The sequence below is a fragment of the Pangasianodon hypophthalmus genome, chromosome 5 (genome assembly GCF_027358585.1).
Source record: "Pangasianodon hypophthalmus isolate fPanHyp1 chromosome 5, fPanHyp1.pri, whole genome shotgun sequence".
Classification (NCBI taxonomy): Eukaryota; Metazoa; Chordata; class Actinopteri; order Siluriformes; family Pangasiidae; genus Pangasianodon; species Pangasianodon hypophthalmus.
This window is the reverse complement of record NC_069714.1, coordinates 2,044,995-2,068,102: the sequence shown is the minus strand read 5'-3', so window position 1 is coordinate 2,068,102 and position 23,108 is coordinate 2,044,995. Positions and strand designations below refer to the sequence as shown.

The 23,108-nt window shown below is 38.5% G+C and overlaps 1 protein-coding gene across 2 annotated transcripts in view; it reads right to left on the bottom strand.

Annotated features, from left to right (window-relative positions):
- LOC117597348 (collagen alpha-3(VI) chain) overlaps positions 1-22,372 on the bottom strand; it is a 37,675-nt gene extending 15,303 nt beyond the window's left edge. Inside the window, exons 1-3 of one of the 2 annotated variants that reach the window (XM_053233870.1) lie at positions 22,136-22,372; positions 12,830-12,935; positions 1,758-2,351 (exon numbers count right to left, since the gene is read on the bottom strand). In XM_053233870.1, coding sequence (XP_053089845.1) covers positions 1,758-2,351; positions 12,830-12,911 — 676 coding nt within the window. In that variant the 5' untranslated portion in view covers positions 12,912-12,935; positions 22,136-22,372. The remainder of the gene's footprint in view (positions 1-1,757; positions 2,352-12,829; positions 12,936-22,135) is intronic. The other variant, XM_053233871.1, reaches the window with a different exon arrangement.
- Positions 22,373-23,108: the final 736 nt, after the last annotated feature.

The window sequence follows — 23,108 nt, the reverse complement described above, 5'->3', positions numbered from 1 at the left end:
CTAATCCACCCCCATACCCCGGCCTTTCCTTTTCCTGATTTTTGCCAGGACATGATATTGTCCAGAGAAAAGATAGCATTATGTGTGGGATGAGCACATATATATATATATATATATATATATATATATATATATATATATATATATATATATATATATATATATATATATATACACCACTTTAGCTTTTGATGGAGGGTGGGTCCAATCACAAAAGGAAACGTCAAGAAGAACTTACCATGGAAGATGTAATCTTGTTTTATTATAAATATCATATCAAATATTATATGCTATAATAATAGAGAGTATTAAATTTAAAATTTACAGACTTTTGGAGGGTTCCTCTCCTGGGAGGACCCCTAGTTTGTCAGGACCACCATTACTGTATTGTAAAGTGAAATGGAAACTCATGAGTGCAGTGATACTGTCTAGTTCTTCATGATGACGTGGAACAGTATTACACGTTATTTCATTACTAATTACTGAAGTATTAGCATTTTGTTATTTGAAAGTAATTTTTTACAATACATTTGAAAGTATATTAATGGGAAATATTTGTTACTTATTGCCACATTACAGCTCTGTATTCTTGTAGGTTAAAGTTGTCCATTTCCCTCTTTAGGCACTGACTGGCTTAATAAAGACAATACAACGACATGTGCTCCTCTGAGAAATCCCATAATAACTCGGATAGATATTTACATTTTAGACACTGAGGTACTGGAATAGGCTGAGGTATATTAGGTAGTGGCCCTCCATAAGGAAGGAAAGGTTTATCTATTGGGAATTAAAGCCGATGTGATCAGAACTTAATCAGTAGTTGTTACAAAAGAGCCATAGTTAGTAGTGTTTATGTATACATTTATGACTTACAGAAGTGCTTTGTAGTGTCTATCAAAAAACACATCCTCACACTAGTTCATTAGGTCAGGGACTAAGAGTACTATCAGTCTCAAAACCCATTTGGGAAGGTTAGTACAGTATGATAGCCTCCTCTAGGCAGAGTGCTGCTGAGAAATATTCTTTTTGATTTTTACATTTTTATTGATTTAATGGTGTGCCACAGGATTTTCAAAGTTTGAAATTTTTTAAAATAATCAAACTCAAGGTATCAAGGTATAATCAAGGTATATTCTCTAACAAACTTTGGGTTCTTCCAGCAACAGGTGTATTTATATTGAGATAACAGTTTAATTGCACACAGGTGACACATTCAACATTCAACTAATTATGTGACATCTAAATGGTGATGGCAACTAAACTACCCTAGACTTTAGTTGGTGATGGCAACTAAAGTCTTGGGTAGTGTTAGTAATAATGAGGTTCTTTTTAAAGGGTTACAATAATGTTTTTCATTTTGAAGGGTTTCCCTTGGAATCAGGTTCCCTGAATTACAAATTCCACAAAGGACGCAAAAGTGGCAGTAAATAGTTAACTGAAAAATAACTTTGGGATCTTTTTATAGCATTCACAGTGACTGTGACCTTATTTTGCTGTTGTGCTCCACCAGTCCACCAGTGATATTTGTTTTTACTTTTTTAATGAATGCAATTTTTCTTTAGTCATCACAAAGTGTGACTTCTGTTTAAAAATGAATGGCTGTAACAAGTTAATAAAACTAGATGATGATTATGATAATGATATTATTTTTGTTGTTAATTATATTATTTTTGTTGCAAAAAAATTCTCAAAATATGAATGATTAATTGTTGACATTATTCGTTCAATTTGGAATCCCCCTTAGAATAATTACATACCTGTGATCTCAGTGCGTAACAGAATGGTACGTTGGGCCACTCCATTAATATATGGAAGTAGCTGATCACCCAAAGTTGCCCCTGTTCTGACATCAGGGGCAGAAAGAACAAAGCTTTTGTCGGTTGCGATAGCCTGCAGCTGGGCGCTAGCTGAATCACCCATCGCAGCACCAAAGATCAACACGTTGGCCTGCTTTAGTGCCCTCTCACCCTCACTGACATCATCAGTGGACTGCCCAGCACTGATAATTATCAAGGCCTGGGGCACTCCCTCCTCTGCCCTGCCTCCTGCCTCTGGGCCCAACAGTCTCTCATTCACCAACTCCAAGGCTGCCCCCAGATTAGAATCATATCCACCGGAGAATTTAAGACTTTGCACAATATTCCGCATGGCCCCTTTGTCGTAATTGTTACTGAGATCAAACTGTACCAATGGGACAGCACCATACAGCACCAGGGCTACCCGGATCATGTCCCTCCCCACATCAAGCCCTTCGATCACTCTGAGAGCCAAATCAAGGACGATAGGGAAGTTGGCAGCTCCAATGTTCTCTGATCCATCAATTAAGAGTACAAGGTCAGCTGAATCTTGGGCTTTGAAAGAAGACAATAACACAAAGAAACAAACTAAGAATAATGCAAAATGTGGGGGTTAAAAATGGAAGAGAGGAAGAAAAGGTAAGGTGCAGGCACATGACTACATCTCTCGATATAGTCATGAATATTACATTACAAAGCATTACAAAAACACACCATGCTGCATGTGGACTGAATCAATGAAGACAATAATTTATGACTTTTATTTTTGACAATGGCCAATTATAGCAAGTTTTGTTTAGATGGATAGTGTTTTTTTTAAACCACAATCACAAGCAGGAATTCCATAAGAAAATTTTTGTCATTATTGAACCTAAGATTACAATTGAAGATTGTAAAAGATGGACAATTTTGTGGATGTATAAAAGAGGTTGAGGTTATTGGATGAGAGCAGTGGATAAGAGCAAAGCCAAGGCAAGTACCCATTAAGTTACTTGCTACTATAGACAGGTGAAATGTAGCAAAAGTTTTTTTTTTCTTTTTTTATTTTAACAATGGAAATACACAAGAATGTCAATGTCTAAAATACTAGAATCTAGAACAGCCTGCAGTGCTACAGCGCATTTCTCCGAACTGTCATGTTTGTTTATGTTTCCACGTGTGCTGTTGTTTTGATTCATGTCTTGTCTCTACCCGTGTCCCATCACTGGTTGTTTCCTACATGTGTCTTGATTACTTGCACCTGCTTTGAGTATGCCCCTTGATTTGTGTGTGTATTTAAACCCTCGTGTTTCTGTGTTCAGTGCGAAGTATTGTTGAGTGTTTATCCACCTGTCTTCATTAAGCCTTTTGGTTCCGTGTTCGCTACTTTGGTTTCTTAACTTCTGCTTGTTCCTGATTTTCTGCTTGTTCACCTGACCCTAGCCTGTTTGTTGACCTTGATCTTGCCTGACATTATTGGATCTGTCTGCCTGCCTCTCAATAAATATATAAAGCTTTACTGCAACTGCATCCATCTCACCTCTCCTTACATGACAGTTTTTTTTGCAGGAATATGAATGTAGACTTTGATGTATGTATTATATAGATATCATTGGAACAAATATTTAAAAAGTATTTAAAAAGTCAGTACATGATAATTACAAGTAATTTGTGTTACATGCCCTGCATGTTGGATATTCCAGTATATATCAACTTGTAGATAAATACTGGGTCTCTACAGCAGCATCTAGTGCCATAAAGCAACATTTACTCAAAACTTAATAGATAAGAATGTAGTCCTTGCAAGTAATAGCTAGTACATATAAGCTGAAACTGTAAATACATAGTAAATAATGTGGATAAATACCAGGTATATGGCAGTAGTTGATAAGAACTAGCATCATAATGGTGAGTACTACCAACTTGCTTCAGTAATTAAACAAATACCGTGTACAAACAGACAGCACAAGTTTATAGCTTCATGAAATTATTTAACATTGACATTAAAGTAAATGGTTATTATAATTTCACATCAAAATACAGATCTGGTAATTTTGCAGCAAAAAGAAATATTTAAGACAGATGTATCCTATCTGGTCTGTTTTTTAATGCTACTTTGTACCTATTACCTATTAATCAGTAATTATTCATGTTGTTGTGCCATTCAGACCATAATCAGAAATAAAATATATGATTTGATACAGACAGTAACTCTCTCTCTCTCTCTCTCTCTCTCTCTCTCTCGCGTAAGACTTTTGCACAGTACTGTGTGTGTGTGTGTAAATATATATATATATTTACACACACACACACAGTGCTCTGCAAAAGTCTTAGGCACCCTATTTTTTTAGTACAAACTTTGTTATAGATTTTTATTTTGTGACTTCTACATTATTGATTCAGTACAAAAACATTTTAGATTCCAAACATTAGTTTTCCAGCACAAAATTAAATGTTACAGAAAAATGTGTGTATGTCAGTAAAGAAAGCAGCATATTACATAAGAGACACTTTTCAGATAAAAACATAATGAAGGCTGCTGGGTTTTGCTGCAAAAATAAGAAGCGAGTCGACAGTCAAAGTCTCCAGAAGAACTGTGGCTGCTTCTGCAAGATGCTCAGTAACACTTACAGCTCATTTCCTTGTAAAATTGTACCTGACACTACTATTTTTTTTTTTTAAAGCGAAGGATTGTCACACCAAATATTGACTTTGTTACATTTATTACTGTTTACTGCTCTAATATTTTTTTAATGCACATTTAGTTTCATTATTTTTGAAGGCATCTTTGCTCTACAGCATTTCTTTTCATGTGCCTAAGACTTTGCACAGTACCGTATATATATATATATATATATATATATATATATATATATATATATATATATATATATATACACACAACCTTTTTTCTATTTTTCTAAGTCAATAAAGTAACTGTGCATTAATATTTGCATAGTTAATAGTTTGCTGCAAAGGTTGTATTTACTTCTATGGACTTCTGTTGTTGTAGCCCATCCACTTCATGGTTCATGTTGTGGGCTCTGAGATGCTTTTCTGATCACTATGGTTGTACAGTGTGGTTATTTGAGTCCATAGTCTTTGTAGCCTCCCATCTGGCAATACTCCTCTGATCTCTCTTATCAACAAGGCATACAGAACTGCCATTCACCAGATGTTTTTTGTTATTCAAACCATTCTGTGTAAACTTTGGAGACTGTTGTACATGAAAATCCCAGGAGGTCAGCAGTTTCTCATACCAGCCCATCTGGCACCAGCAACCATGCCAAGGTCAAAGTTACTAAGATCCTATTTTCCCCCATTCTGATTTTTGATATGAACATTAATTCAAACTCTTGATCTGTATCTGCATGATATTATGCATTGCATTGTTGCCAAATGAACATGTGACATTGCCCTATCATGCCCTATAACTATCGCCAATTGACAATATTTTTGCCTGTGGCTTTGGAGGGGTGTAAGCTGCAGAGATGCTGAGGGAGAAAACAAAGGGGGAATGGCTAGACATACATATTGAATTTTCTCTCTAATTTAGTCTTGGCCAATTCCCACCCACCAGCCAGATGTCATCATAGAACAGCTATCAACCAGGGAGGTTGAAGGCTATCATATGCATTCCTCTGAGACAAGCGAAGGCAACCAACTGCATCTTTTTGAAATTCTGTTCATATTGCATCAGAGGGCAGCATAACACACTTGGAAGAAAGTACTATTTGCCCTCTCTCACATGCATGAGCTCACAGAGACGTATGATTAGCTAGTGTTGCTGTGATTAACAGTTGAAAGCGTATGCCACCACTCCCACCCAGAGAGCACAGATGGCTGTGGCATCTTTGGGATTTGAACTTATGATCTTCAGACAATAGGGAAACCGCTGTTTTCTGCTGTGCCACCCAAGAGCCCGTAAAAATATATTTACAGCATATTTCTGTACAAACTGTCCCAAAATTCACAAAAGAAATAGGCTTTCATTTAGACAGCCATTGCTCTGTCTCACCCCCACGGACAACAAGCTGTGCATAGGGAAGCATATTTCTGCTACAGTTTCTGTACAAAAAAAATTAATTAATTCAATTGGCTGAGGATCACCTGGCGGTGGCCCCTGGTCCAGGTGTCTCTCTTTTTTCTTGCTCACACTCTCTCTTCTCCCTACACCCCCGTCCCCCCCAGTTCCAGGGGCCCTGAAACTGGTCCCCTGATCCTGGTTTTCTCCCTACTTTTCTCCCCTCCTTCTCCTTCTTCTCTGATGTCTACCTCAGCTCCTCTCTCCACACAGGTAGTACTTTCTGTGCCCACCAGGACTAGAGCAAGGCTCGAGCAGGTTTGCTGGCGCAACGGGAAAGCTGGGCATTTCCAGGATCAGCATTTCCTCATGGAAGCAGCAACACTGATCCGGATCCCTGATGCACTGCAAGCCTCCCCTGATCAAGCAGGAATGTACCACGTGTCAGTGAGTATACAAGAGAGTACACATCAGGCCTTGGTGGACTCAGGGTGTAACCAGAGCACTGTCCATCAAAGCCTGTTTCAATGAGGGGCATTGAGAAAAGCACGACTGATGAAGGTGAGGTGTGTGCACAGGTATGTTCACGAGTATACGTTTGTGCCTGTCATTATTAAATTCCAGGGGCAAAAGCATAAAGCGGAGGTGGAGGTTCATCCATGCCTCACCCATCCATTAATTCTTGGGACAAATTGGCCAGGGTTTCAGGGATTAGTAAGGGAAATTTGTGTGGATGGGTCCTGCAGTACCGAGGCATGGTGTGAAATGTCAGCAGTTTTGGCTGCGGTGACGGTGCTGTTGACATCAGCTCTGCATAAGGGGGACACAGCAGGTGTGGCGGGCTCAGTGGGGATTCCTCCTTGAAGCATTTGAGCAACAAGACCCTGAGGCATGCCTTTGACCAAGTGAGAGTAATTGATGGTCTTCAGTTCATTAGGCAAATTCAGCCTAATACTGTGCTATCTATCCCAGCCATACTTTTCAGTTATTAATGATAGGTTATATTGAGTAATGCAGGACACTCAAACCAAGGAAGAGACGACCCAGTCGTTGATACTGAAGAGCCGTAGGGAACTCCTGCTCCATGTGGCTCATCATAATCCCATGGCAGGGCATTTGGGGCAGGATTAAACACTAAACTGTGTTGTGGCCCATTTCTACTGGCCGGGCATTTAAGGCAATGTTCGCAGGTGGTGTGTGGCATGTTGCAAATGTCAGCTTTTGGTCACCCCAAAAGCACCATTGCGCACTCTTCAATTAATCAAGATCCCCTTCGAAAGAATTGGCATGGACATTGTCAGGCCATTAGAATGGACTGCATGAGGGCATTGTTTTGTGTTAGTTTTAGTGGACTACACAATGCGAAACCCAGAAGCCGTGGCTCTTTGCAACATCTTAGCATGCAGTGTTGCGGAGGCACACTTCCATGTTATCTCTCAAGTCGGGATCCTGAAAGAGATCCTGACTGACTACGGCACTACGTTTATGTCACACTGCCCTTGCAAACTGTATGAATCATTAGGGGTTAAATTGATTTGCACAAGTGTTTACCATCCGCAAGGAATGGGTTGCTGGAACGGTTCAATCAAAGACTTAAAAATATGATTTGTAAGTTCCTTCACGATCATGCTCAGAATTGGGCTCTAACATTCTTTAACATGTTCCATTCTGCAAACAACAGGGGCTTTAACCCCTGTTGTTTGCAGAATGAGAGTTCTCACAAGCCTCCATGGGGTTCTCTTCATTCAAATTATGTATATTGTATGGGTGCAAGCCTTATGGCATCTTAGTTGTCATTAGGAATATCTGGGTGGAGGGACCTTCTAACAGCAAAAATAAAATTCATTACATTCTGGACCTGAGAGCAAAACTCCACACCTAACACAAGATAATTTGTATCAGGTCCAAGATAGACAATCCCAACTGCATGACAGAGGTACTCGGCTATGGGAATTTGCACCGGGAGATAAGGTACTTGTTTTACTACACATGATGGGCTCTATATTACTCGCAAAGTGAAAAGGACCCTTTGAGGTCACATGGCAAGTAAGAGTAGTCGACTACGAGGTCAGGCGAATAGATTGAGGCAAAGAACTTCAAATATACCACCTCAATCTCCTGGAACTGTGGAGAGAGGCAGTTCTGGTGGCTCTGGCAACAGTGGTTCCCAAGAGGGAGGAGCTGGGACCAGTGGTAAATCTAAAAGGTGCAGCCCAATTCACCCCGGTCCCCTGTGGAGACCACCTCTCATCATTTCATACAGCACAGGTTGCCAACTTGCAAGGAGAATTCTCTGACATGTTTTTGCCTTTATCTGGTTTCTCAGACCTCATAGAGAACCTCATAGGTTTTACACAGACACCTGTTACCTGAACACAAAAAAGCCAATCCGTGACAAGAGTAATTGAGAAGTCCCACAGTGATTGGAGCAGCCGAGTGGTCTTGGTGTCCATTTTTGTGTGGACTTTAGAAAAGTCAACAATGTGTCTTAATTTGATGCATACCTGATGCCTCACATTGATGAACTTCTTGATCGGTTAGGCGCAGCTCAATTTTATTCAACACTCAACTTAACCAAGGGGTATTGGCAGATTCCCTTGACTCTAATATCTCAAGAAAAAATGGTGTTTTCCACTCCATTTGGGTTACACCAATTTGTCACCATTTTGTTTGGGTTGTTTGGAGCACCAGTGACATTTCAGTGTCTCATGGACTGAATACAGCCCAGTGTTGCATTCTCTTGACTTATCTCTCCTATTGTTCTGCAGACTGACACATCTGTCTGCAGAACAGAGGGCTGGGGGAAATTTTTCCCATGTTGTGGTGGGAAAGGAGTGCCCCCTGCCGTATACCAGCCAGAAGCTTTCAGGTGGGGAGTCAGCTGCAAAGCGGAATGGCTCCCCGGCCTTGAACCGGGTTGGACCGGCGGGTAACACATGATGATTCTCAGCTGTGTCTTGTTTCCGCCATTCTAGTTATGTATCTCTTTGTGAATTCAGGGATGGCTGTAATGAGTGAAAAAGAGTGGCACAGCTGGCGGAACCTGCTACACATACCCACATGCTGCAGAGTGCGAACTTGTACTGTGAACTTGGTGGAGCAAATGCCACCAGTCAGTGATGAACCCTTTTCTGTTGATTTGTCCTTTTTTGTTGAGTTTTTGAAAGTGTGCCGAAGAGCACAGACAGAATAAATGCAAGCCTGGAGCTCTGCTAAAATTCCATCTACCTCCCCAGTCTTCCTCTGCTGCCTCACACACCGGGGTTCTACAATCACATAATTGCTGCAGATTTGTCAGCTACACATTTGTGCTGTGAATCTCCTGTTCTACCACAAAGCCAAAGGTGCTCGACTGGATTCAGATCTGGTGACTGGGAAGGCCACTGAAGTACACTGAACTCATTGTCATTTTTACGGAACTGGTTTGTGATGGCTTTTACTTTGTGACATGGTGCATTATTGTGCTGGTGATAAGCATTATAAAATGGGTAAATTGTGGAATGAAAACCTGCACCCACACTGGCCAAGATTGGACACCCCTGCTATAGACCATGCTATGGTCAAAGTCACTAAGACCACATTTTTTCCAAATTCTGAAGCTCTTGACCTATATCTGTATGATTCTATGCATTATGCTGCTACCACATGATCATTTAAGATTAAATTGATTACATATTACTGCAAGAGCTAATAAAACAGCTAATAAATAGTAAAATAAACTAGTAATGGTTTATACCAAGTTATGGCATGAATACCACAAAGACAAGAGAATAGCTGAATTCTCTGATTTATCATCTAAAGCACAGGATTTGTTTACAGTCCTATTACTACATTGTTACAGGGGACCCTAGTAGTTAACCAAAAAAAAGGAAAGAATTACTGGAAATTACTGCATCTTCTGAAAAGATCAATATAGCATAGTGAAGAGTTGTATTTGACAAGTACTCCCTGGTAGGTACCCTCACAGTCTTCAACTTCTAGACGTCAAATACTAGTACAAAGTACAAATACTACTAACTTAATTGTATGTAGAAAAACAAACAAGATAGTATACATCTGTGTGTTTTATTGATTTATTTGTTTGAGTTTGCTGCATAATTACCAGATAAATCAATAACCATTTCCTTTAATGTGAATGTTAAATAATTATATACGGCTACTGATACTGAGTTTTTTTAGTTGTGTAATTACTGAAGCAGGCTGTTAGTGTTATACTTACCTTTATGAGGTTAGGTCTTAGCAGTAATACCTAAGTCCAGTGTCACTACATTTGATGTAACCATAAAATGTCACACTGAAAGATAGGTTCTGGGCTGTAACAATACACCAAAAAACCTACTTGAGGCCAATATGAACACATAAATACAGTATGACACTATTAATTAATGAATAGCTTTGTCCCTTTAAAGTCAATGATTTATTTATTTATTTTTTGCATGGAGGACAACTGAAACAACATCAGCAAAAATGCCATTATTTTATTAATTTAGCCAATCAAAATAGCAGATTAAAAGCATGATAAAACTCCATGCACACATTACAATTCAATGACTTCCATTTAGTAGCTCGTGGTTTAATTACCTCATGGATATAAATAACTGTCACGTACAATATAAAAAATGCAAAATAATACAATGCCAAATAATGAGGGTGGAAACCATTTTGTAAAATTAAACCAAATTTGCAGTAATTAGTGTGATAATTACAATAGTTGTATTCATGCAACAATATGTTGGTTTTCATAATCTAATAAAAAAAAAAAAAAAAAAAAGCAAGAGCTTGTGAGGGAAATTGCTAAAAAAAAGTTTAGCAAAGACTCCAGTTTACACATGTTCACTCCTCAGACTGGTGTCTTTAATAATATTCCTCCTCTATGATCAAACTCTCGCACTGAACAGCTAGTATAAATGAACAACACAAGTGAGTTTTTCTCCTGTGTTTCACATTTGCTTCACACATTGCGATATGATCACATGACTTGTGTTATACGTGAATATAAAGCGTGAGGCTTTATCTTGACTGTAGTTCATTATAATGGCCAGTTTTATTTTCACACTTTACTTTCTCTTTCTTATACACAGCAACTAAATAAAACACTAGTTACATTGAGGTAACTTGATACCAAAGCTGCTGATACGGCTGAATACAGATGAGTGAAAATATTTCAGAAATGTTTGTGGATTGTGGCCTTTCTAATTTCTTTAATTAACCTCTAACACATGGAATCTAAAACTTCTCATGAGTCTCATGTGTTACATCTAATATATTGGCAATATATTGCTGCATGAAATATTTGGAAATTTTGCAAGTTTGACTCCCACCCTCAGTAGCCTGGCTTATAAAATAGCACTTGTTTCAGCACATCCTATTTTTTAGCATTTTTTAATACTGTGTGTGCTGACAGTTATTTAAAAGGAAAACTTAATGTAGCCATGAGATACTAAATCAAGGACACAAAATTGTATGTAAAGGTAATGTGTAGGCTATTTTATTGTACTTTTAAGTTGAACATTCATTACTTTACTCGTCATTGTAAATGAGAACTGGTTCTCAATTGACTTACCTGGTTAAATAAAGGTTATTATTATTATTACTTTGGTAATTTGATCATCTTCATTCTATATTCAGTCACACCATGCAGACTCATGTTACAGAATTCAGTCATAACATTACCAGTCATGACATTTTCTTTCATCTTTACAAACCCAGTGATACTAAGGCAAATGAGGGACAAATGCAATTTCTAAGGATGCACCGATCATACTTTAACCCTCTTAATAACCGTGCCTGCATCCTGCGAGTTTCTCTTGGGAGCTTGTGTCATCTGCAGCTGCAACTGCTAACGATATATAGATGTGCATGACACATATATGCTGCTTAAAATTGTAGTACCCCCCAATGTAAAATCCCTTCCTGCATTCCTGTTGCTTGTTAGTCCACTTTCACACTGAAAATGCACATTCTACAGTAATCTGCTGGTCAATTTTTTAACCTATATTAGTTAATATTGCACACATTGTATAGTTGTATACTGTACATTGTATACAGTGTACAATACACCAACTGATCGTAATCCAACATTGATCCAGACCAATATCATAACGGATCGGTGCATAATCCAGTCATTTCTTTAAACTTCTCAATAAAATCTTAATTTTTAATTTTACTTTTGAACATTTAACTGATAGTTTTGGAAAGATGAAAGAAGGTTCATCACTGTATTCATCTGTAGAAGACTATTTCCACAGTTACGACAAATATGCTTTTACCATACACACATACAGAATAAGACATTGAGCACAGAAGACAAAAGCTGTGGTGGGTAGTTAGCCATTACCAGTAGCTTGAGTTTGTAAGGTTTTATTGTATTCATTTGAATATGGACTTCTGTATGGAGTCCTATAAAGAATTTTTTTCTGTGGTAGAAAGTGAATAGTTAGAAGGCCTGGGAAAGATTAGAAAAAAAAGAGACAAGACAGATAACAAATAAATAGATAGATGGTCGAGTCCCTAACCCTAGCTTTTTTTTTATTAGACCAAAATTCTGATAGCCATAGAAAGCATGGCAATATAATGTTACCGTAATAAAAAAATTCAGTTAATTCAATTCAAATTCAATAATATTAAAGTGAAATTTAAATAAATAGGAACTCTAAATCACTACCAAAATTAGAGTTATTAATTAACAAATATATGATTTTTCATCTTGAGTGAAAAAAGTGATGTTAACAGTGCAGGGGAAAGTCTACTTGCATGTATTTCCAAAAGTCAGTATTAATAACTTCCTGAGGTTGGCTGTCAAAGAAAATAACACTGTTAAATGTAGCAGAAAACGTCTCCATTGTCTTTCTTTTGCATCTCTCTTTTATTTATTTGATTATTAGTAAGTCATCAGACCTGTCAAAGATCCCAAATCTGTACCGTTACCACTGTCCTTTAGTTTCAAACAACTGCACCACCACATTTGAAGGCCATCAACCGAATTTCCTCAAAACCCTGATAATCAATAAGTATATGTGGGTAGACTTACCATCCTGAGCGTTAAGTTTTGGGACGATTCCTAAAAATAGGACTCCCACAAGGGTGCACAGCAGCAACCAATTTGTCCCCATTCTCCAGACAAACACCAAACACACCTGAAAAATGGAAGACACCTGTCATTTAGATTTAATGTCAACATTTGGAATTACTATATAGAAATAGATAATATAGAGAATAGATTTGGTTAATTAACAAGTATTTCTGGGAAATGCTCATACTTTTGTGTACCAGCAAGTACAGAGAAATTTCTCATACAACCTCACCACAAACTTTACAATGTATTTAGAGCCATAGAGATGTAGTGGATGGTTAAACAGTGCTAACATTTCTTTTTAGATAATAAATAGCACTTACAAATTTACTCTAAAAAGAGTTTACAAAAGAGTTTTTTAGGGTCTATAATTTTACACTATAATTACTTACTGTTGTGGGAGTAAAACAAAAACTGATGTATCTTGTTTCATTGAACAGTGCTGCAGATTGTTCTGTTCTGCTCCAAACATCCTTAACCCCATAAACTCCCAGTTTTATGAAATATGCACCATGTTATTACACCAGTCCAATGGACAAAATCAACAAGTTGCATAAACAAGATAAGAATTATTAATAATGTGCTTGAGATCTTAAGGAACTCTGATTGCTCATATTAAGTGAATCCTTTAAAAGTCTGTAGTACTCATTTGTGACGAGGGAAACACACAAGTAAAATGTACAAACTTTACTAATAAGGATAAAGGAACACATAGTGCAAAATATATAAGGTTGGAAAATGGCAGATATTCACTGAGAGTGTATGCAACTGTTTGGATAATATTAGAGCAAAAGGGTAGCATGGGCATACTGCAGTGGTTATTCTGACACTGAAGGTACTTATAAGCAAGAGTATACTTACTTACTGAACTAATTATAGCAAAACTACCATGCCAACATTAAAGGAAATGACCTGTACATAGAGAAGCTTTATAGTTCTCAATCTGCAATCTGTATAGCTTTATGGTATCGCAATCTGTGAAGTGGCTAGTCAGCCGTCATCAGTGGAGATCAACGAAAAGTCCTAAGACTCAGTGTTGCACAGTTCAGCACAGACACTGTTGGTGTAGAGTGTGCTTGTCCAGAGATCTCAGAGAAATTGTTAATACTCAATGTGCACAATCCTTGTAGTGAGTCTACAAAGGTAATGAAATTACCTTTGATAGTATCATACCCAATCCTTTCATATACTTTCTGTCCTATTGTCCAAGTTTTCCTGAAGTTACACCTTTTATCTTTTTTTATAACTCTTCTCCCCTGGGGATGAAGTGGCCTGGTGTAGTAACTTGCTGGCAATTGAAACTGGTATGCAGTCTTCGGGTTAGGGTTAGGGTAAGGCCCCATTCACACCTGGCATTAACATGCATCCTGAGTGATCAAATCTCAGCTGAGATGTATAGCCATTCACGCCTGGCATTATGAACGTGTCTCCAGTGACCACTTGTGATCGGATTTCATACATCATATCCAGAGCAACTTACAGAAGTGCTCTGAAGTCTCTATCAATAAATACATTCTGATACTGGTTCACTAGGCCATTGACTAAGAATTTCATCAATCAAAAACTTTGTTGGGGGAGGCAATATAGTAAGAAGAGCAAACAGACAACACACTTTTTAAAAGTGCCGATTTAAGCACTTCCAGAAGAGATAGGTCTTTAGACATCGTTTGAAGACTGCCAGTGACTCAGCTGTTCAGACATCTAGGGGAAGTTCATTCCACTGCTTAGGTGCCAGAATAGAGAAGAGTCTTGATGCATGCCTTCTTTGTACCCTGAGAGATGGTGGGACCAGTCAAGCAGTGCTAGAGGATCGGAGGGAGCATGGTGCAGTGTGGGGTGTGATATGTGCTTTGAGGTAAGTGCTTCAAATGGTGCTCAGAGGCAGACCTGCCAGGAGCAAGTTGCAGTACTCCAATCTCGAAATGACAAGGGACTGAACAAGCACTTGAGTGGCCTAGGTGGATAGAAATGGACAAATCCTTCTGATGTTGTAAATGAGAAATCGACATGAGTGTGTCAGATGAGCTATGTGAGAGGAAAAGGACAGCTGATTGTCCATGGTTACCCAAAGGTTGTGTGCAGTGACCGAAAATGAGATCAGAGAGCTGTCCAGGGAGATCACAAGATCAAGGGGATGAATCACCTGGGATAAACAGCAGTTCAGTTTTGCTGGGATTAAGTTTCAGTTGATGAGCTGCCATCCCTTATGAGATGTCTGCCAGACATGCCGAAATCTGAGGGGAAACATAAATGTCTGAGGGAGGGAAGGAGAGGATGAGTTGAGTGTCATTTGCATAGCAGTTGTATGAAAACCCATGTGAGGATAGGACCTCACCAAGACATCGAGTACAGAGGGAGAACAGAAGAGGACCAAGTACTGAGCCTTGTGGGACACTAGTGGAGAGTCTGCATGGAGCAGATGTGGATCCCCTCCATGTCACCTGATATGACAGACCTTCCAGGTAGGAAGCAAACCATTGTGTATGCTGTGCCACAAATTCCAAGACTCGTGAGGAGAGACAAGAGATTCTTGTGGGTGACTGTGTCAAAAGCTGCTGAAAGGTCGAGGAGGATGATGACTGATGACTGAGCTACAAGGTCTGGTATATTTAGAGTGGGTTTCTTCAGGATGGGAATAACCCTTGTTGTCTTGAAAGAAGTCGGTATTAATACACTATATGGCCAACGTTTGTGGACACATGACCATCACTCCTATATGTGGACCCTCCCCTGTCTTAATGCTGGAAAATTAAGATTTCCCTGCACTAGAACTAAGGGCCCCAAACCTATCCCAGCATGACAATGCCCCTGTGCATAAAGCAAGGCCCTTGAAGACATGGTTTGCCCATGTTGGAGCGGAAGAACTCGAGAGACCTGCACAGAGCCTCAACCCCATTGAACACCTTTGGCATGAACTGGATTGCCGACTGCATGCTAGGCCCCCTTACCGGACATCAGTGCCCTACCTAACTAATGCTCTTCTGGTGAATGACAAATCTCCACAGCCATGTTCCAAAATCTAGTAGAAAGCCTTCCCAGAAGGTATGAGGTTATTATAACAGAATAGTGGGGACTAAATCTTGAATGTGATGTTGAAAACACACATATGATGTGTGATGGTCAGGTGTCCACAGACTTTTGGCCATTTAGTGTATGCATTTAGAGGCCAGAGTGGATTATCCTCCATTTTCCCATATCCTTGCCAGGTGAGGTTGCCCTTGGCGTCCGCTCTCAATAACGTCTGCAAGCCGCAAGTCTTCTGGTTAGCGGCCACTTGGAGCCAACCTACTTCATCATGGGATCAACAGCAGACTGATATCGGTAGTTTTGGGGTTCATTCTCTGTCTTTCCTTCATCCAGTTCATAGCTAGGCTACCAGATAGAATGCTAATCTGTCTTCTTCATGGTATTTCTGGGAGGGTTGTCCCACTTTTATAAGTGAATTTTGGAATTGGCAATTCCCACTATGTTGACAATCTCAGCTTCAAAAGGAAAGTAACACATGCTAATGCAGGATTTTAATGTTTGAGCTCTATGGAAGCCAGAGATGTGCATCAGCTTTGCATCACACTGTTGACTCAGACTCACACTCAGACAGAGTGCTCAGTGTAGCAGAAAACAATTCTTCATCCTACACAGTTACTCAGCTTTCACATCACCTGTCATCGGAGGACTAGCAGGCTTGTGACTCCATTGTAGTGCAGTGTTTCCCAGCATTATGCATGCTTTTTGTGCAAACCACAAGCTGGTTGCACTATATAAACAGCTTAGGCTCGAATGGTGTCATTACAAGCCATGCTATAGGATTTGCACTTGTGCAGCCAATGTCTAGGCTCACTAGAAGCTAGGGACAAATACTAGCAATTTGTCAGCCCCCTCGGCACTGAAGTGTCATAGTGAATGGGAAAATCCCAAGTACTGAATGAGACCATACAATTCATCACAGTGAAGCTAAATTCCAGACATAATTATACCTTACCGGGCTGCTATGGTCAGCTCCAGCTCATGCTGGCAAGCTTGGACTGTTAACAACAGCTGCAACAGTAACCCCTTTAGGGGATGTTGTGATTAAGGAACTCTTTACTCTGCATATCAACCTGTTCTCAAGTTCTTCCTACCTCTTTTTGTGACAGTGTCACATCATGTTCCATACTCACAACACTGTGATAGCATATCAATCAGAGGGCACAAATTTACAGAACATTGTCCACCTCACACTGCAAGTGGCTCACCAAAAGTTAGCCTTACAGAGAGTGTTTTAACTAAGTGGTCAGCAAAATGGTGCAGCAGCCTGGCTGATGAGGCAGTGAATATCCCCAGGAGAGTGATGGGTTGGTACATGAGAGCGATACATGAGAGTGATGGGGTGGTGCAGCAGGGTCGGCCATGCACAGACAAACATTTTTGCCAATGGTGAGTTAATACACTGTTGAATAGGGTTCTCTCTAGTGGAGCCAACAGCCCACTGATCCTACTCTATGTCTTCCCACATCTTTCACTGACTCTGCTCACACCACACAGCTTATGGCATCTGAACCTCTGTGGCCTACGTGAGGCCAACAAGACCCTGGTTTCCACTACTGCTCTCAATAGTGGTGGGAACACCCTGGAAATCTTTCCCCAGGCAGACCCATTGTCACTGACAAGCAGCAAGGTGTGGTACCCCCACTGAGGCTATCTGCACTCATGGGTTTGTCCCCTTCATATGCAGGGCAGACTGATGGCCATGTTATAGAAGTTCAGGTGTGCTAGAATAAGGGCATGGAAGTATCCTGATGATTACCTTAGCAAAGGAATTGGAGAACTGCATGCCTTAGCAATAAGCTCTCTCTGCATGTGCTGATGACTGGATGGTTCCAGAGAGACCCTGTGAGCAAGCCCAGGGTTCCTGTCTAATGTCTAACTACATGCCTTAGCAATAAGCTCGCTCTGCATGTGCTGATGACTGGACGGTTCCAGGGAGACCTTGTGAGCAAACCCAGGGTTCTTGTCTAACGTTATGTATCTCATACCTGCAAACCTCCACAGAGTGCTTCCCTGTCAAAGTGGTACAGTTTTGGGCCACTGGATGGGCAGTCATCACCTTGGCCTACAAACAGACTAGAAGTCCAGTGCTTCTCCATTGCTGTTTCATCCTCATGAAATGTTGTATACATGCACTGCTCTTGATTTTATAAGAACTGGTAGAAAAATGGCAAGAAGGGATTGGTGGCCACTGATGATGGTATTTTATGGTTCTCAAAGTGGTTCATGAAGCATACTCGGGGGTCCATGATTTTTTTCTATTTTGTTACAGTGATGGAAATCACAACACATAAGTGTATAAAGTTATTATATTTATTATTCCCATTGTTATTAACCAGCTTGGCAGGTCACTTAATTTGAATGGGTTTAAAGGGGAACTGGGCATGATTACAATCAAAATTGTTCAACATTAGCTCTTTAATGGTTAATCAGGTAGAGTTTTGAATTACATTTTTACTCCTTGAGTCTGTCCCCCTTTCCCACCCATGTACCAAAGCTCTGCCCACAGGATCTACCATGCTCCATAGAATTCAACCAGAGCATGCTAACCAGAGTTATCATCAGTAAGGCCTCCATGATCTCACTTTCCAGCAATGCGGTAGGCTGTTTATTTATTAAGGGCATTACTTTATTATTTTAATATAGGTGATAAAAGTACCTTATATCTGTTGCACCTAAATAGGGAAACTAATAGCTCATGAGCAGATAAATACCTAGCTAGCATTAGGCTAACACTGCTAATAGGAGACCCAACTGACATGGTGTCATGAGGCAAAAATTTAAAGAGTTGATATCTGCAGTCCTCTTTCACAGCTAAAACAACAATTTCACCAGTTTTAAAGCAGTGAACAGCAAGGTTATATCAGGGTGGCTTTCAGAAACTGAGCTCTTAGATAAGCAAGAGCTAAGTTTTTTTATTTCTACCTGCATTTGTATACATTTTTATTTATATATTTTATTTTATATCTACGAGTGATAGTGACAGTAAAGGTGTCTTACCTTAACATCTTGGCAGGTGTTGATTTATTGCATTTGGTGATTTATGACTATTACATTTCACTTATCCACAGAAAATTATACCAGAGTCTAATCATGTTACATGCTATAATTCTTGTTATAGTGGCAGGTGATGTTGTTAGCACTTTAGCCTTGCTTTTTGCCCACTTGGCCATTAAACTGCTTGAAAACTATAAAGTCATAACAATATCAAAACTTTTTTTTTTACAAATATAAATACACTGATTTATAAGAATGATCAAGAGTGCCTTCCCTATCCTGTTTTTCGGCAGCACAGGAGTTAGCATTACATACAGTTCTAGGAAGGTGGTTCATCCAAAGCATTGCCTTAACTGGCACTCTAATAAAAATGTATTTACTTAATTCATTATATTTAAACAATTCAAAGCTTTTTACACTTTATACTTGTTCAGGAGCAACAACACTAATTCCAAATCTAGCTTCATCACCATCACAAGTAATAAAAAAGCACAGCATTTTTTTTTTCACAGTAGACATATCTGGCTGCGCTGGATGATTACAAGTTTCAGCCATGTTTTTACTTCCCAATCAGATTGAGATAGGGAGTAAAGCGGCATTGGGGAGTGTCTATAAAAAGAGGCGCATGTAAACACAAACAAGCACTTTCTGAACAGGTTTTCTCAGCCACATAACACACTTTTAATACAATTAATAATATTTATTTTTGGTATCATGGTCTACATATTTTATAGGTTATTTGTACCAATAAGTAATAAAAAGAAAATGGACTATTGCACCTTTGATCCAAATTTCAATAATTCAAAAGCATATTCAAAAGTCTATAAATAATGTTACTTGAACCTAATGTGTTCTGTCCGTGGAAAGTTCAAACATAAAATGTTCTGTGGCTACCAATTATTATTGTACACATGTAAATAATAATATTTGTATAATTGGATTATGTCCATAAAACTGGAATTTATAATAAAGGAGTCTCTGTTTTATAAGGTCATAGACCACCACCGCTGGGGGTTACATCATTAGTACGTAATGGCCACAAACACTTTACATAGTTCCAGCCAGAAGCAGAACTCCAATGGGTACATGCATTTACATCAGCCTTCAAAAAGACCAAACTGGCAGAACCCAAGATGACTACGTAGCTTACTTGCGTGTACACACACAAACCATACACCTGACTGAGTAACACAAAGCGGTTGAATCAAGAAAACATTTCATAATACAATAGTCTTAAGCCTTAAAGCCAACACAAATCAAGAAATATTGAAAACATTCAATACTGAAAAGAAATCTTAAAACCCATCCATAACATTCAAAATTAAATGTATTTCTGGAAACGCATAGGCAAATCAAGATTTTAAAAAAACATGCCCCCACATTAGTGTCTAATCGGTTCAAGTAAACATTGCTTCTTTTTTTCTAGTTTTGTAGGCAACTGCAAAATAATATTAAATTTAACCCAGTAAAGTAAGCAAAATATACACTTTGGGTTTTGGCCACATATTTACATGAATTAATTTAGTACAGACCCTAAAGCAAAAATCAAGTTTAATCAATTTGGTTTGTTATATTTATTGGATTAATGTTTTTCAGTGTAACCTACAGTAACTGGCTAAAGTTTTTTGGATGTAAAGTTGTGTCAATATATGTTTATTCGTTAATCTAATTCCTTAGAACAGCAATCATCAAAATGCATTAGGCATATCACTGGTGGAACTCATAGCACCCCCAAGTGGTAGGGAAATTTGTCTGGAGACCAGAAATTTTGGGAGTTACTAAATTGTAGGAAATAAAATCTATGTAAATGATTAATGTAATGTAAGTAATATAATGTAATGTATTTGCAAATTTTTCTAATTTGACAAATTCAGGTTCAATCTGACACTAATACAACCAGAAACAGTGTGTTTGTGCATGATGTGATCTCAATAAAAATACCTGTTTCTGGAAGAACCCAGAGTTTGTTAGAGAACATACCTACACGAACAGCATCCGAAGACGAAGGAGCTATCACAAGTCCAGTACAAATATTAATCAGGGTTTGTTTCTAAAAATAAACCAAATTTTGAAAATGAGCACTAACCAAAAGTTGGTGACTGAGTAAAGAGTATTTAATTTTTTTAAATTGTTACTTTATTTACTTTTAATTTCAATATAGTCTGTTTAATGCAGGAAAAATGTTAAAAACTGTTAAAAACTGTTACTTCTGTTTCTGTGCACTGTAATAGAGCAACTGTTGGCAAGAAATTTCCCTTGAGGATGAATAAAGTCTTATAACACCAGGCAGGCTGCATTAACATAAAGATCCATAATCTAAATTTGAATGATATTCATATCTCTGAAACATGTTAATGATTAGCAGTAGTAAAGAAAGCAACTAGTAAATAAATTGTCTTGTGTGCATAAAATGTGATCATGGATTCCAATACTTCTTCAGAAAAATTGTGTATAGAGTGGAGGAGAGATACTCCAACATCTGTTTCTATTTATCTAGGCTTTTTTGCTTCCCTCTTAACTTTCCCAGGTTTCCTTGATCATCTGGCTGAGGCTATGGAAAAAATATCTCATGGCACTCTCTTTACTGCCCAGAGGATTATTTAACCAGCATACGTAGTGCTACGCATTATGTAGTGCATCAGAAAACCAAAGATTTTCCTCTACTTGTAGCACCTAAATCACGCCAGATGTCGATGGTTTAGTTTAACACTGAGCTTGGTCTTGCAATAATAATAATTCAGGCACAAATATAAAGCCATTTTTATTTATTTCACACAAAATGTTGCACTAACTGCTGCAAGAAAATAGTCTCAGCCCTGGACAATAAGTACATAGTGTGCTTTTATTCTTCAGCATTTATCTCACCCTACTCTGCACTGCTTCATTCTGCACACAGAAATAGACTTCTTTTTAACAGGTTCATGCTCACTTTTATTTATTTATTTATTTATTTTTGCAGTTTTAAGACTTGCAGTGAACAATAATTTATTACAACAAAGCACAACAAACGTTTGATATATAGACATTTACATGCATTGTGAAATAAGAAAAACACGTTTCGCCTTTATGAATACAAATGAACACACAACGTTAAAAAAAAAAGTTTGGAAAAATGAACTTGCACACAAACTGTATGCACAGAATTTATCAAACACTCATTTGATTACCCATATGTCTTCAATTTGATTCACTTGCTCCAGTGAACCAAGCCTTATTTGCTACATGCTGTCATTTTTTACTTACCCTGAGGGATAAATGGTGTATTCGGCAGAGGATTTTCAAAATCTGCAAGTCACTCTAGAATATTATCTTCCTGCTATGTCCCATCAGTGAGCTTGATGGATTATTAACTCCAAATCAGTGATAATTAGGCTGGGTCCTAAGAAGTTACTGAGAGACACCAGTGCATGACACCCAGTTCTGTTCTCCAAAAGAGAAGTGGCACAGACTCCAATTCTCGACAGGACACATTCACATACTACTTGGAAACTTGCCATAGAATTCTTCTGCACCTCCCACTTTCTCCGGAGGGAAAGAGAAGGAAGCAAACTCAAAGAGAAAAAAAAAAGATAGGGAAGACTTACAAATTAGAAACATACATTCTCGGCTGTATGAGGAGAGTTATGTCACAGCCAAAACCATCCCTCAACTTCTTCTAAAACCCTTTTCTTCCAGATGATGATAATTCTATTTGGGGTTATCTTTACATCCTAGGTTTCTGAACAGCATATTTTAAGAATCATTCAACAAGAAGGATTTACAAATTCTATCCATTTGTAAATTATATTAGTTAATTTTAATACAATGTTGAGAAAGTTGTGTTTAATAAAAGCCTGTAGAGCAACATGCAACATGACCAACAGCTCTATGATGCCAGGCTACATACAGCTGGCTAAGCATGAAACACCCTTCCATGTCTGAAGCATTTTCCCAGTGAAAATGATCTGAATTCAGATCAAGTCAGAGCAAACTTCAGAACTCCACAAGCATGTCAGCTAAAGCACTAGAGCATCTGTAAGCCATTTTACTACTTATGGCTATGTCAAAGAAGCCCCATTCTCCTATGAAAGAGCTTACTTGCAGAGACCATGAGCATTCAAAACAGTTCCATTATCAAACAATACAGTCTGCCATCAGATCAATAATATGTCAATTAATATTGCTGACCAGGTAATGAATACATTAAAACAGTAAATTGAAACAAGCATTGCAGATG